General features: G+C 37.8%; 1 protein-coding gene across 1 annotated transcript; it reads left to right on the top strand.

Annotated features, from left to right (window-relative positions):
* Positions 1-1401: 1401 nt before the first annotated feature.
* Positions 1402-15334, top strand: LOC121431076 (nuclear inhibitor of protein phosphatase 1-like). Its single transcript, XM_041628555.1, has 7 exons — positions 1402-1474; positions 4765-4825; positions 5246-5399; positions 6297-6526; positions 9909-10050; positions 12264-12328; positions 14376-15334. Exons 1-7 carry the CDS (start codon positions 1449-1451, stop codon positions 14724-14726), a joined length of 1029 nt encoding a protein of 342 aa, XP_041484489.1. The 5' UTR covers positions 1402-1448; the 3' UTR covers positions 14727-15334.
* The last annotated feature ends 820 nt before the right edge of the window (positions 15335-16154 follow it).

The raw sequence follows: 16154 nt of genomic DNA, 5'->3' as shown, positions 1-16154 counted from the left end.
TTTAAAACATGAAACCATATCCTTGATGGATATTACTTGTCCATTTGTAATTAAGAGTGGCTATTTTATACTCTATTGTTTAACATACTCGACCAACGACTCTCCTTGTAACTTATTCTAATGTATTATTAGACTCACTTTTCCATGGTAGACACACACAAATTCATACTCACGGATATTTAATAAACTATATCGGTTTTTTAAACAGCAACAGCAATTTCAAACTCCATTTTTGGAAGCCATCTTGGATTTTTCAATACACCGGACCACTGACTGTCCCGGTATGTTGAAAAATCCAAGATGGCTTCCAAAAATTAAATAAATAAAAAAAGGAAACAGTATTCTTGTCCCAATTTTGATCATTGAAACCATGCATGGTTTAGATACCGATTCCATCTATCTCAGGTTGATATAAAATGTCCATCTGAAGTAGGCCCTATCAACAGCCATTTTAAACTCCATTTTTGGAAGCCATCTTGGATTTCTGGGCACGAGACCACTTGCTGTCTTTCTTTTTTGCTTGCTTGCTTGCTTGTCAATTTCAGGTAGATCCCCCTTAATTTTTTTGCTTCCGCCGCCCATATTTTTAACGTCCTTACACCTTTACAACGTATTCCTCGACAATTTTGCTAAATTTGATGAAAATTACATGGATTTTAATTAATAAAGTGCAGCTTAAAGTATATTTTTTACTTTTATAGTAGATTCGCGTCTTTTTAAGATTTGTTTTTGGGAAATTAATGCACCATTCTTCTCAAATGACAATCAACATTATGTAATTTATTCTAAGAATAAATTATATGAGGTTGATTGTTATCATCCAGCGCACATTTTGAAAATAAATGTGGATTTTGGTCAAAACGTGGCGAGCACTTCTATTGTGATTTGGCAGATGAAACCACTTTATCTGGAATCTGGGTGCATTTTTACTTATGATGTACCCTAATTGGATGTGGTTACAAAAGCCTTTTGTCATAAGGGACCATTTTCCAAAGAGTAGTCAAAATGGTCATTTTTGTTCAAAAAATCATCATCATCATCCGTTAAAGTAGGCCTATGGGGCCTACAGTCCACCAGGTCGGAGTATCGTCATAGTTGTGCAGGAGTATGTATAGTGCTATATGATGGAAGATCCATTCTACGTGCGGTTAAAAAGAATCAGCGCAGCGCGATGATGCCGATGATGATGATTATGATGATGATGATGATGATGATGATGAAGATTATGATGATGATGATGATGATGATGGTGATGATGATGATGATGATGATGATGATGATGATGATGATGATGATGATGATGATGATGATGATGTTGATGATGATGATGATGATGATGATGATGATATTGATATTGTTGATGATGATGATGATGTGGTGTGTGCACTGAACCTAAACTTCCTAAACGTATCTTGACTGTAGATGGCAGCATATCTTAGTTCGTCAACATGGCGAATTTCGAGGTACCGTCATGGTAAGATTTGTTTATTTATTTACTGTTTTTGGTGAAAAAATGATCTATTTTATCATTTTCTCATTGATGTGGTCCGTGTGAAAATTGATCTGTAGAATTTTTTAAAGATCTGAATGAAAAACAATATGGGAGCAGCTGATTTTCAACCCTGTTGGAGTGTTGCTCGCTCGCTCAGGCTGCCTTCGCTTCGGGCGCGGCGCAGCCCGGCCCCGGCTCGGGAGCTCGCAGCGTGCAAGGGGAGACTCCAAACAATGTTGCCGGCATGGTCATGGTGGCGAGGGCCGGGGACTAATTGAGCTTGGGGCCGTATCCTGAAATAAGTCACCTCTTTTCTCGTGTGTGTCAGTGAGTGTGTTTGATTTCGTTGTGTTATGTGTACAAAGGCAGAGATGCCAAGTTCAAAGACCAGCTATCATGGCTATGCGTGAGATTTTCTGTGAATCTGAGTGAGATCACACAGACATTGTGTACAATGTGGGGATAGGCTGTGGTAGTTGCGTGAGACAGAGATTTGAGGAGATGAACAAGAGTCCAAAATGCTCGTGTCTCACGCATACTGCGTGAGACTTAGGCTGCGTTTATGCGACCTCGACCCAGAATCATGATTTGAATCACAATTTGAATCATGATTCAAAACAGCAGCATGAATCACGATCCGACAGAATCAGCGTTTATACGACCATCTTTCTAACGCTGTTTCTCCCTGAATTCGGGCCGATCCAGTGCGCATCACAGTGCGCAGTTTGACCCAGGAAGTATTATATAGGTCAACATTTTCACACGTGTTTCTAACTTCACGTCGGCTGCTAGATTTTTGCTGCCGCCGGAGCTAACGAGCAAACGTTTGTGCAAGTGCAACGCTTACTCGGCTTCCGAAAAATAAATCTTTTACTTCCAGAATTCCGTGTATTGTACCTCATATTGTTTTTGATCGGGAACCAGAAGGGGTCATTATCCTCCCTCCCACCTCCCGATCGATTTTTCTTGTCTATGATGGTCCTGTACTGGGCACGAATTCTGTTAATTTTGTCTCGACAGGCGGTGCCACATCTCCGTTGAAATCCCTCCCTCGCAAGCGCCGCTGAAAGGATCGTCTTATTTCTGTGAATCCCGGTAAGGGATGCTTGTGCTTCAGGCTGAGCCCAAAGCACAAGCAGAGCCCTGAGTTAATTCATCGTCGATCAGTCCAATTTGTGCCTTTGGAACTTGAAGAAATGATTGATGAAAACAATGAAATATACAAATGACGCTACAGTACAACCCCGGGGGTACAATACACAGAATGATAATTCCTAAATGCTGGCAATACTGCTACACGAAGATTAACCTGCACGAAACACAGCGCGCGCCTTTGAGTCGAACCCGGAAGAAGCACGACACAATGACGTCATAGAATCATGATTCAAATCACGATATCGTTTATACGACCTTTTTCGTTCGTGATTCTACAGAAACGTCTTTCCAAACGCCCCTTTTTTCGTGTTTCATGTTTGTGATTCTAATCATGATTATATTCAATTTCGACTAAACGCAATCGTGATTCTGCAGAATCGTGATTTGAATCATGATTCTAATCATGATTCTAGGGTAAAAAAGTGTCGAATAAACGCACCCTTAGTAGCTCTGCAACATTTCCATTAGATTTGCCATCATCAATACCACAAAAACCCCAACAAATTATTTTAGTATGTATGGTAGGGGGTCCTAGTGCTGCGCGGGTCCTAAAGCTACGCACCACTCATCGCGCATGCAGTTTTCAATGGCAAATGCGCACTCTGTGTGTGGAACTGTGACTGCAGAGTGATGAACAATTCCTATTAATTTTTTTCTACAGAGGCTGCAGTAAATCTCTAAATGCAGAGAAAACCAACAACTGTTAGGAAGTTTGGAGTTATATTCGCTTTAATTTTATTTTATCCTATAATAATTTGAATACATTTTAGAAATTGAGGCACAGGAAATACAATTTTTTTGCATGATAAATCGAGTGCGTAGCTTTAGGACCCCTTCTACATCGGGCGGCGAAATCAAGAGGTGTTCGAAAAACACGACGGGATTTTCGTATTAGTGAGTTTTGTGATATTTTCTACTTGGCTAATGATCTTTAGAATGTTTGCCACAAATTAGTGAAATATAATTTGTTGAGATATTAAAATTGGGACAGTTTTTATTGTTTGAAAACAAAGTGCGTAGCTTTAGGTCCCCCCATCATACACTCAGCTGAAACACACAACCACACGTAGAGGGCAGATATTTTGTTAGCAGTTTTGGATTGGGCTTTGTTGAGCAATGGGGGATCGGGGAAGGGTATTTTGAAATCATTCTGACACTTGATCCTTTGGGATAGGAAAAAAATGAACATTTCCATCAGATTTGCCATCATCGATACCACAAAACCCCAACAGTTTACAAAAATATGCATATACGTGTATGGTACATTTACTAACAGGTTATGGGACTTTTATTAATCCCACACCCTACTATTTAATTCATATCTTTTGTGTAATCCAAAGCCAAAAATAAGGCTTCAAAATTTTAAAGTGTCTAGACACCCATCCTACATCAGGGGCGGATCCAGGATTTTTCGAAAGGCGGGGTACATTTTTCCCAAGGAAAAGTTTGACTAGCAAAAAAACAAAATAAAAGGGATTACGTCCACGAAAAAATTGACAAGCAAAGAAAAAAAAGTATTCAGTTTCAAGGCGGGGGGCACATTTCTGTTTCAAAAGTATTTTTACTTTACAAATTTTGATTGTGCCTCTCAAAAAGGGGGGGGGCACAACCCCCCCCCCCCAGCTCCGCCAGCTTCCTACACTATTTATGACAATGAACAGAAAATAGAGTTAGCATGAGAAAGGACTGATGAAAACAAAGATCATACTGTATGTACATGTGTATTAGAGGGTCTTTGTCTAGTTTTCTGTTCCTTTAAGGGAAGCCATTGCCAGCTGTTGTAGAATCTTTCATTTACTCTAAGGATACTATTTGTGTACAATCAAAGGAAGCTTGTAAATCTACCACTTTTAATTTGTCTCTGCTAAAATATATTTCCAAAGTAGTACCATCATCGGCAATGATTATCAACAACAATGACTATTTGAAGGTATTGAACATTGCAAAACTGATAAAAACATTCTAAAATTCAGCTATATATGTATATTCTATTGTAGATTTATATGTTCATGAATGAATATTTTGTAGTTAGTCTGTGAAAATCACACATTTGTTTTTAAAGTTTAACAATGTTTGCATAGATCAGATAAATTGTATTTCATATGTTGTGTTTGTAGGGCTGGTAAGGCTCCCGCTGGTCTCCATCTTGATGTAATGAAAGAAGGAAAGATGATTGAGGTGAGTCTTTTATACACTTGTGACAGGTATTTTGCAGCTCCATCAGTCTAATGTGTAATACTTGTGACAGGTATTTTGCATCTCCATCAGTCTAATGTGTAATACTTGGGCCGTAAGTTTGATTTTAGGGCAAGACCACTCCGTTGAGTGATACATGTACATGTACTTTCTAAGGTGTGGGGTAATCTTATCTGGAGTAAAAGTCTCAGGATGTGCATTGCTCTGTTAATAAATAGAATGAGTTTATGAAATGATAACTTTATTATCCCCTGACAGGAAATGTGCATTTCACTGGTGCATTACAAATACAAAATAATGCTTAGAAGGAAATGAAGTTTACAAATGAGAGGACAAATATGAATAAATAATTATGTTATTTGACTTCTTTTCACCTTTGAGTATTTTTTTTCCCCGCTCCAGAAAATGATGGTGGATGAGAAGAACTGTTATTTCTTTGGTCGGAACTCCATAGTGTGCAACTTTGTCCTTGATCATTCATCATGTTCTCGTGTTCATGCTGCTCTTCTGTGGCACAAACATCTCAACAGGTCATTTATTGTTGATCTAGGAAGTAGTAAGTAAAATTCATGAACTATTGCCATGTCTGTATTAAGCACCTTATACCCCTTTCATAAACCCATCTTCCAGTTAGCCGCCTAAGAGTAATACGGATAATTCAATAAAAATTGCGTTCACAAACTCCGAAAATAATCCACACTATTTTTACGAGCGCCCGTCCTGAAAAAGGCGGATAATCGTCATGACAACTGTACAAGCCCCTTCCGATGCGGTTGTATTGGAAAAGGATGACCTTGTGACCGCACCATGGCAATTATCCGCATTATTTGAAAATTGCGTTCATGAAGTCAAAATCTGGTCCCGACGCCGCTATTATGCTGATAATTGCAGCATCAAAAGAATGCGGGTAACTCTGGTCCTCCTCCGATTTTACGACCAAATTATGCTGCTATTAGCCGCATAATTGGGTTTATGAAAGGGGTATATTACTTATTAATCATTGCCTACTGTCAGTTTGCTGGTAAACTTTGCATCTCAACATTGTCAAGGGTATAGCTCAGAAAATCCTCTATCTTGGAGTTACAGCATGACAAAAGTGGCAACCTTTTGTCGTTGAGAGAGAGCGAAGTGTCCTTTAAGAGAAATTATGAAATATTTTTTCGACAACATGAGGTTGTTCCCATTGCTAGTATCCTGAATTGCAGTTTTTCAGAGCAGCCAATCAACTTTTGTTAATTTTTAGATGCCAGGGTATAAAATCTGCAGTAGCTTTGCTGTACAAGGTTCTCTACAAACTCTGGGTTTGGTGTCTATTCATATGTTTTGGCGGCACCATGACATATGACAAGGCCTGTCTGTATATTTTAGCAAAAATATGAGAAAACTACATTTCTGAAATTTTTAGAGAGCAGTTTAATGATGAGTATAAACACTTAATAAACATTCTTTGTAGCCCATGGGACGTTCCTTGGTTCAATCTGTCTTGAAGTCAAGAAGCCTCAGCAGGTTCCTGTAGACAGTGTCATCAAGTTTGGCGCTTCATCAAGATCCTACATTCTACGAGAGAAACCTCAGACGGTATCAGTAGGAGTGAAACCAACCGATGCCGACGTCCTCGATAAGAACGAGGACGAGATGTCTACCGGTTTATTAGGCTTGCCAGAGGAAGAGAATGAACTTGATGTGAGTAGCAACAAACCTTTAAATATAATTTTTTTTGTTCAGGGGCAAGGCCATAAATTTGTGGGGTGCTATTTCAAATAGAGGACAGAGAGCTTCATGCCCACTTTTAAAGGGAAATGTAATGAATTATTTAAGATGACATTCATGTTGGAAGGACACCATAGGGGCACATTTTCATGACTTCAACTTTCATTCAACAGGAACTGTGCATTTTAGCCATGGTTTATTTCCAATTCGTCTAATGTTGATTCGTCCAATTACCAACTCGTCTACTATCATTTGGTCTACCATCAGTTCGTCCACTCACAACATGCTCTAATTTCATTTGATCTAATACCATTTCGTCTATTAACCAGTTGGTCCAATAGCTATTTAGCCCATATACCATTTGGTCTAATTAAACCTAAGTGTTAATTGTGCAAAATTAGTGGAAAGAAAATGGGTTTAAGACCAACTGGTTATTATAGACGAACTGGGGATTAGATGAAGTGATGATTGGACCTAATGGTTATTAGACAAATTGTTGATGGACGGGCTGGCCTTGATAGACTAAATGAAGGTAGACAATGCCCTGAGTGGACGAATTGGCAATTTACCCGCATTCTATTAAAGAGAAATTCCAGTAGTTGCAGTAAACACTGATTTCATGAGAAAGTCTGTAAAACCAGGCTTTATTGTCAGTATATCAACGAGGATCTAGATCTGGTAAAGTTACATAAACTGAACTTTGTGAAATCTTGAAATCTACGCTGAAAAATGTTCACACTGAATATCACCAACACAGATAGGCACACGTGGGACAGTGTATTATTATTACTGGAATAAAGACCCGACGGAAGTGACCGAATCCGCGCTTATTTTGCTTATTTCTCAGCAATTACACAATTTCTTCCAGAATCCTTTGGCACATATTTTTTTTTCATACAAACAGACACTTGGGTGGTCATTATATTAGATTCTGTAAAAAGTCATTTTGAGATTGTTACCAATACTGGAATTTATCTTTAACCTCAGGGGCTACTGTCTACTTCTAGCCTGTAAGCAACATGTCAAAAGAGTTTGGTAGGTTGAGTAGAGAGTAGGGATAAAATTATACAATTAGACAATGAAGATACATGTATGTGGGATCTGTAATTTTAAATGCAATCTCCAAATCAAATGGTATTTTCATTTGTTTTTATTCATAAGAATATATTTTTTAATTGTGTTTGACTATCTTTTATATGTTAATAGTATGTGCACCGATACTTTATACCCATTTAACACCCGGTGGGTGTTTTATTCGGTGTATAGCGTTTGCCACAAGAAAGAATCCCTTTCGTTCTTTACTCTTAACCAGACCAGGCTTTTGGGGTGTTATGTTATGAAAATTTAAATGTGGAGCGTTGTGGCCTAGTGGATTAGTCTCCTGACTTTGAAACAGGGCTATGAGCTGAAATCCTAGCCATGGCGTGATTTCCTTCAACAAGAAATGAATCTACGATGTGATGTACTCAACCCAGGTGAGGTAAATCGGTACCAGCAGGAAGTAATTCCTCGAGAAGCTGTGACCAGAGGAATCGGTTGCCAAGCTTGGAATAGGAGCACCTAACCAGGTGGATACGTGTGCTACATAAATAATCTTAATATTATCATTAAATTGTTGTTTTCTCTTTTTTTGTTGAGCTCAGAACCTAACTGAATTCAATACAGCACATAACACATTAAATTGTTGTTTTCTCTTTTTTTGTTGAGCTCAGAACCTAACTGAATTCAATACAGCACATAACACATTAAATTGTTGCTTTCTCTGTTTTGTTGAGCTCAGAACCTAACTGAATTCAATACAGCACATAACACATTAAATTGTTGCTTTCTCTGTTTTGTTGACATCAGAACCTAACTGAATTCAATACAGCACATAACACATTAAATTGTTGCTTTCTCTTTTTTTGTTGAGCTCAGAACCTAACTGAATTCAATACAGCACATAACACATTAAATTGTTGCTTTCTCTGTTTTGTTGACATCAGAACCTAACTGAATTCAATACAGCAACTAACACATTAAATTGTTGCTTTCTCTGTTTTGTTGAGCTCAGAACCTAACTGAATTCAATACAGCACATAACACATTAAATTGTTGCTTTCTCTTTTTTTGTTGAGCTCAGAACCTAACTGAATTCAATACAGCACATAACACATTAAATTGTTGCTTTCTCTGTTTTGTTGACATCAGAACCTAACTGAATTCAATACAGCAACTAACACATTAAATTGTTGCTTTCTCTGTTTTGTTGAGCTCAGAACCTAACTGAATTCAATACAGCACATAACACATTAAATTGTTGCTTTCTCTGTTTTGTTGAGCTCAGAACCTAACTGAATTCAATACAGCACATAACACATTAAATTGTTGCTTTCTCTGTTTTGTTGACATCAGAACCTAACTGAATTCAATACAGCAACTAACACATTAAATTGTTGCTTTCTCTGTTTTGTTGAGCTCAGAACCTAACTGAATTCAATACAGCACATAACACATTAAATTGTTGCTTTCTCTGTTTTGTTGACATCAGAACCTAACTGAATTCAATACAGCAACTAACACATTAAATTGTTGCTTTCTCTTTTTTTGTTGAGCTCAGAACCTAACTGAATTCAATACAGCAACTAACACATTAAATTGTTGCTTTCTCTTTTTTTGTTGAGCTCAGAACCTAACTGAATTCAATACAGCAACTAACACATTAAATTGTTACTTTCTCTTTTTTTGTTGAGCTCAGAACCTAACTGAATTCAATACAGCAACTAACACATTAAATTGTTGCTTTCTCTTTTTTTGTTGAGCTCAGAACCTAACTGAATTCAATACAGCACATAACACATTAAATTGTTGCTTTCTCTTTTTTTGTTGAGCTCAGAACCTAACTGAATTCAATACAGCAACTAACACATTAAATTGTTGCTTTCTCTTTTTTTTGTTGAGCTCAGAACCTAACTGAATTCAATACAGCACATAACACATTAAATTGTTGCTTTCTCTGTTTTGTTGAGCTCAGAACCTAACTGAATTCAATACAGCAACTAACACATTAAATTGTTGCTTTCTCTTTTTTTGTTGAGCTCAGAACCTAACTGAATTCAATACAGCACATAACACATTAAATTGTTGCTTTCTCTGTTTTGTTGAGCTCAGAACCTAACTGAATTCAATACAGCACATAACACATTAAATTGTTGCTTTCTCTGTTTTGTTGACATCAGAACCTAACTGAATTCAATACAGCACATAACACATTAAATTGTTGCTTTCTCTGTTTTGTTGACATCAGAACCTAACTGAATTCAATACAGCACATAACACATTGAATTGTTGCTTTCTCTGTTTTTGTTGAGCTCAGAACCTAACTGAATTCAATACAGCACATAACAAGAGAATAGGAGCCATAGGCTTTGATGAGGCACAAGAATCACAAAGAGCCAAGAGGAAAAGAAGGCATTCGCACGTCTCGTTTGGTGAAGAAGACGAGGTCATAAATCCAGGTAATTTCATTTTGAATGAAGGGAGTCATACAGCAAACACTGTCGGTGCTCTTTGACCATAAAGCGTTCGTGATTTATACTTGATTTTACAATCAACTGCAAGGAAAATAGTCCAGTTAGCTCATTGTTTTGGTCGGGACTCTATGGCCCGAATTCACCAAGGTGGTTTTAAAATCCCACGGTTGAGTCAATGGTTTATGCAGATTTTCTGTATGAATTATGCTTATTTTACCGTGTATATTAAAAAATGTCCAATGCTGATGCACGCTTTTGTCACAGTGGGCCAAATTGACACCTGTTGCTGTGGTTATCCACGCTATAAAGAGTCCACTGTTTTGAATTAATGAGTCCACTCTTCAAACAGTGGACTCCTGAATAAAATAGCATATCTATGGATCACCCACCAGCTGACAGATGTCAATTTGGCGCACTGTGACAAAAGTGTGCATCAGCATTGGACAATTTTTTTATACACGCGCCCGATACGCGCTAAATTAAGCATAATTTATACAGGAAATCTGCATAAACCATGGATTCAACCGTGGGTTTTCAAAACCACCTTTGTGAATTTGAGCCCATAACATTCTGGTGCTTGAGTGGAAAGTTGTATGTAAACTGATGCCAAAGAATGATCATTGTATGAATTTGATTGACATTTTCACATGTGATGCTACTATCCTGTGCAATAGTATGGTGTTCTAGATCTAGATTGATAACATTAACCCCCCCCGCACCCCCATGCAACAATGCGTCCCATCTTATGAATGTGCATTATATTAAATCTAATATAAGAGATTTTTATCACATATTCTGGGAAAAAAATAATGTAAAGAAAAAAAGAAAAACATCTTTGCCTTATACTATTGTAAATTATTAACTTTGGTATGACCATACGTACCATAAAATTTGTACCCCCTCCCCTCTAAAAAAATGTTGGGATGCTTTTTGGCAGGATTTGTTGTAGAAATCTTAAGGGATGGGGGAGGGGGTTGACTTAGGTGCCCCTCTGACACTGGTTTTTGTCTCACCTGCGAAGCAGAGTGAGACTATAGGCGCCGCTTTTCCGACGACGGCGGCAGCGGCGGCGTCAACATCAAATCTTAACCTGAGGTTAAGTTTTTGAAATGACATCATAACTTAGAAAGTATATGGACCTAGTTCATGAAACTTGGCCATAAGGTTAATCAAGTATTACTGAACATCCTATTAAAGTTTCATGTCACATGACCAAGGTCAAAGGTCATTTAGGGTCAATGAACTTAGACCATGTTGGAGGAATCAACATCGAAATCTTAACCTGAGGTTAAGTTTTTGAAATGTCATCATAACTTGGAAAATATATGGACCTAGTTCATGAAACTTGGACATAAGGTTAATCAAGTATCACTGAATATCCTGCATGAGTTTCACGTCACATGACCAAGGTCAAAGGTCATTTAGGGTCAATGAACTTTGGCCGAATTGGGGATATCTGTTGAATTCCCATCATAACTTTGAAAGTTTATGGATATGATTCATGAAACTTGGACATAATAGTAATCAAGCATCACTGAATATTTTGTGCAAGTTTCAGGTCTCATGATTAAGGTCAGAGGTCATTTAGGGTCAATGAACTTTGGCCGAATCGGGGTATCTGTTGAATTACCATCATAACTTTGAAAGCTTATTAGTCTAGTTCATTAAACTTGGACATATGAGTAATCAAATATCACTGAACATCCTGTGCGCATTTCAGGTCACATGACCAAGGTCAAAGGTCAATGAACTTTGGCCGAATTGGGTTTATCTGTTGAATTACCATCAAAACTATGAAAGTTAATGGATTTTATTCATGAAACTTGTACATAAGAGTAATCAAGTATCACTGAACATCCTGTGCGAGTTTCAGGTCACATGATCAAGGTCAAAGGTCATGTATGGTCAATGAACTTTGGCCATGTTGGGGTTTTTTGTTGAATAACCATCATATCTCTGTAAGTTTATTGGTCTCGTTCATAAAAAGTGGACATAAGAGTAACCATGTATCACTGAACATCTTGTGCGAGTTAGAGTAGTATTCAAAGTCAGCACTGCTGCTATATTGAACCGCGTGATGCAGGTGAGACGGCCAGAGGCATTCCACTTGTTGTTGCTTTTGGGGGGGTTGTCTTGTTTATTGTTGAAACACGAAAATTAATGTTTTAATTTTAATTTTTGCTTCATTTTTATTTCAGAGGATGTAGACCCTTCCATTGGGCGATTCAGGAATCTTGTATCTGTGTCAGTCATCCCCATGAAGGTATTGACATTTTTAACATTTTTATGCAGCTCTTTTGATAAGAATATCATTTTGTTATAGGTTGACAACTACTGGAAGCGGGTGGATGATTAGCATATTTATAATAAGATATAGGGTATTTATACTGCTCACATATCCACCTTGTTAGGTGCTCAAGGCGCTCCTATATTACCTGGCTAAGCTAGGCGTTCAGATCGCACACAGCTTCTTAAGGAATTACTTCCTACCAGTACCCATTTACCTCACCTGGGTTGAGTGCAGCACATTGTGGATCAGTTTCTTGCTGAAGGAAATCATGCCATGGCTGGGATTCGAACCCACGACCCTCTGTTTCAAAGTCCGGAGACTAATCCACTGGGCCACAACGCTCCACAGTGGTCTCATCTATTGGTCTCATATTGTCAATTTCCATGTAAACATCCCTGCAAGATATCTTTTGACATTCCATTCAATTAAACAAATGACTGAATTAATTTATTTTTACGTTAAATGAATTAAATTTTTGATATCAATGGTCTCAGTCTATTTATTGGCATGCATGGACTATGCTTCTCAGTGATGATTTCTTTGATCATCTTTATATTGTGTTAGACAGTTGGAATGTACTGATTTTTTATTTGGGGAGACAAAGGAGTATATTGTTATTTCTTTGGGGGTGATTTTTTGTAGTTCCACCAGAAGACAAATCCAAGTTGTAATGATTTCAAATGAGCTTGTGCAGAATCCAATGAAATGACCACCAAGTGTCTGTATGTGATAAAAAAATATTTTGTGAAAGGATTCTGTAAGAAATTGTGTAATTGCTGAGGAAGCATTAAAATCAAGGTATTTTAGTAAAATGTTGGATATTTTATCCAATTATCCAAATATAGAGCGATTCCAGTGACGTCATCCTTTTGTTAGCAAACCTGCGCGGCGACCATTTTTGGAGGGCATACAGATCGAACATAGCGGCTAACAACGTAAAGCGACCTTCACGTTCTCCTTACTTCCAATCGTTAAATAACACAGCGCAAGCGAGATTCGAGGAAAAATTATGGTGTTGCTCCTTATGCTATTCCCAAAAAGGAGTGGAGTATTGATCAGAGTATTTTACAGACAATTACTTACCCCGGTATTGTCATTGTCCAAGGCGACACTGGCCTCAGCCGTGCTGTAGCATGCCACAGCAACCGGGACGAAGTGATCATGGCGCGCCGTGGCCTCCCTGTTGCAGTCCAGGGTAGGCCATGTGCAGTGCGAGCTAGCATGTCGGGAAGAGAGCTCGGGCTCATCGAGCTCTAACTAAAACTTTTTTTTTACATTTGTAAATATTTCTATGATAAGCACACAATTATTATGTCACACATGTCGATTTCCTACCTTAAATAAAATTATCTGAGCACACCCGAATGTTCTTAAGACTTGATTGCTTGAAATTCGGATTACGTGCAGCAAGCCATTTTCTTTGTCGTACTTGAGAGAGTTCCAGAGTCTGTTTTTCCTCGCGTAATTTCTGCAGGCAGCCGATAGAAAGATTTTTTTGTCTCTACCTGCCCTGTTTCCACAACCAACAACTGAACATAAATTTACAATGATTTCGCATAGGAGTACAAAATGAATAAAGCAAATCTAATACTGATTCTTGAGTTAAATCGAATTTCCTTTGGTCAGTACGTGCAGCGCAACTAAAGCCAAGCTAACCCAGGTGAGCGCCGCACGCGAAGCCTGCTCACCTGCAAGTACCTGGGTTAAGCCAAGCGCAGCCGACGTAACCATGGTGGGAGGTGATTTAGCGTGCCCACAACAGTGGCCGGCAGGAAATCGATGACGTCACGTGAAATTGCCGTCTCCATGTGCTTATCGGTGTTGGTGATTTACAGTGTGATCGTTTCTCAGCTTAGAATTCATGATTTCACAAAGTTCATTTTGTATATTGTACCACATCTAGATCTATGATGGTATCTTGGTTTTATACACATTCTCATGAAATCAGTGTTTACTGCAACTACTTTCAATGACTTTTAAGAAATTTTAAAACTTTTTTTTTCATCTTAATCTTGTATAGAAAAAGAAGGTAGAAGACACCTCAGGTCTGGTGGGTGATCCATCGGTGAAAACAATGCAAGGATTTAATTACGGTCGTAATCTATACGATGATTTACCTTCATCTGCCACCGACCTGGACACACCAATATCCCCATCGTCCAGAACTCCGTTTGGATCAAGTAGCACCTTAGGACTGTTTAAACCCCTCAATCTGGCTCCAGATGTAGAACAAGCACCACCCATGCCGACCATAAACATTGCACCTACACCCGTACCGGTGGTTAATATTGGACCTGTAGGACCAAAGAAGAAGAAGTATGCCAAGGAGGCATGGCCAGGAAAGAAACAAGCGCCCTCGTTGTTGTTATAGTGAGAATTTAGCCTCAGCAATGGACTGATTTGTATATTATGGAATTCATCATGTCATGACGGACAGTCGTCTGTGTATTTTATGAAATTTAAATTTTCTTGTTGAAGCTGCATCAGAGAAGGTTGTGGTCAGGCAAAGTATCATCAGGAGAGAACGGCAAGTATCGAGTTTAATAGCCACATCAGCAGACCGATATGTATGTAAATGGAAATTAGAATCTTTTCAGGGGAGAATGGTCTGTCTGTCGCTTGTATCGTGTAGAATTGCTACTACTAAATTCTTTAGAAATGAAATTGTGCATTTTTTTTATCATGTGAAATATTTGTATATTGTACAAAGCATTATCAGTCAATCAATTTAATTTCAAATTAGCTGCATTCAATCTCAAGTTCTAACAGTCGACATACATGTAAACCAACCCTTCCTTTTTTTATGATTTTATTGGAAATATCTAGGTGTTTGTTTTTATTTTATTGGGGAATGTTGAAGTCTATCAAACTGGGGAGCATTTCATTAAAGGCCTTTGATTTGTATCTGAAAACTTTGTTTTACTTAAAGGGGAATGAAACCTTTGGAACAAATAGGCTTGTGTAGAAACAGAAAAATCAAAGAATAAGAATAAAGAAAGTTTTAGAAAAATTGGACAAAAAGTGAGAAAGTTATGAGCATTTGAATATTGCAATCACTAATACTATGGAGATCCTCCCATTGGCAATGCGACAAGGATGTGTGATGTCACTGATGAACAACTTTCCCTTTGGTGGACTATAAAATACCCTCAAAATGTCTCTTTTTGCTTTTTCTTATGATGATACAAACTCTTTATCCATGATGTATTCTTAAAAAATATGTATTACATGCCCTCATGTAGAAAGAACACATGATCTATGGATAGATGTGATAAAAGAGGCAATTCAAGGGAAATATATACTAAAGTAATGGGGAGAGTTGTTCACAAGTGACATCACACATCTTTGTCACATTGCCAATTTGCTATCTCCATAGCAATAGTGATCGCAATATTCAAATGCTCGTAACTTTCTCATTATTTGTCCGATTTTTCTCAAACTTTTGTTGATCTGTTTCTTTGATTTTTCTGTTTTCACACAAGCTATCTTGTTCCAATGGTTTCATTCTCCTTTAACATTAGTTAGGAGTGCTTCTTATCCAATTGAAATATGTGAAAAAAAAAAGGTTGTCAGATATTACAAATTCTCAACAACAATTGTTGGTTCAACAACTATGGGATCAAACACATTTGAAAATGATGTTAAAAAAACAAAATAGGTCATTGCTTATTTAGCATTGACAAGCAAGATATTTTTACCATTTAAGGACATTCACTGCAAAAACTCCGGTGTTGATTTAACGCCAGCCTTGAATCTATACGTGTCCACACCAGAGAAGTTTTGACACAACACCAGTTTG

This window comes from Lytechinus variegatus, chromosome 17 (genome assembly GCF_018143015.1).
Source record: "Lytechinus variegatus isolate NC3 chromosome 17, Lvar_3.0, whole genome shotgun sequence".
NCBI classification, from domain to species: Eukaryota; Metazoa; Echinodermata; class Echinoidea; order Temnopleuroida; family Toxopneustidae; genus Lytechinus; species Lytechinus variegatus.
Note: the sequence above shows the minus strand (reverse complement) of the source record. Positions and strands in the feature narration are given on the sequence as shown.

Bases quoted from the DNA above. Each gene is read 5' to 3' on its own strand.
- LOC121431076 (XM_041628555.1), top strand. From the start codon at position 1,449: ATGGCGAATTTCGAGGTACCGTCATG. The intron at 1,475-4,764 runs GTAAGATTTGTT...TTGTGTTTGTAG, and splicing joins AATTTCGAGGTACCGTCATG to GGCTGGTAAGGCTCCCGCTG. The intron at 12,329-14,375 runs GTATTGACATTT...AATCTTGTATAG, and splicing joins TGTCAGTCATCCCCATGAAG to AAAAAGAAGGTAGAAGACAC.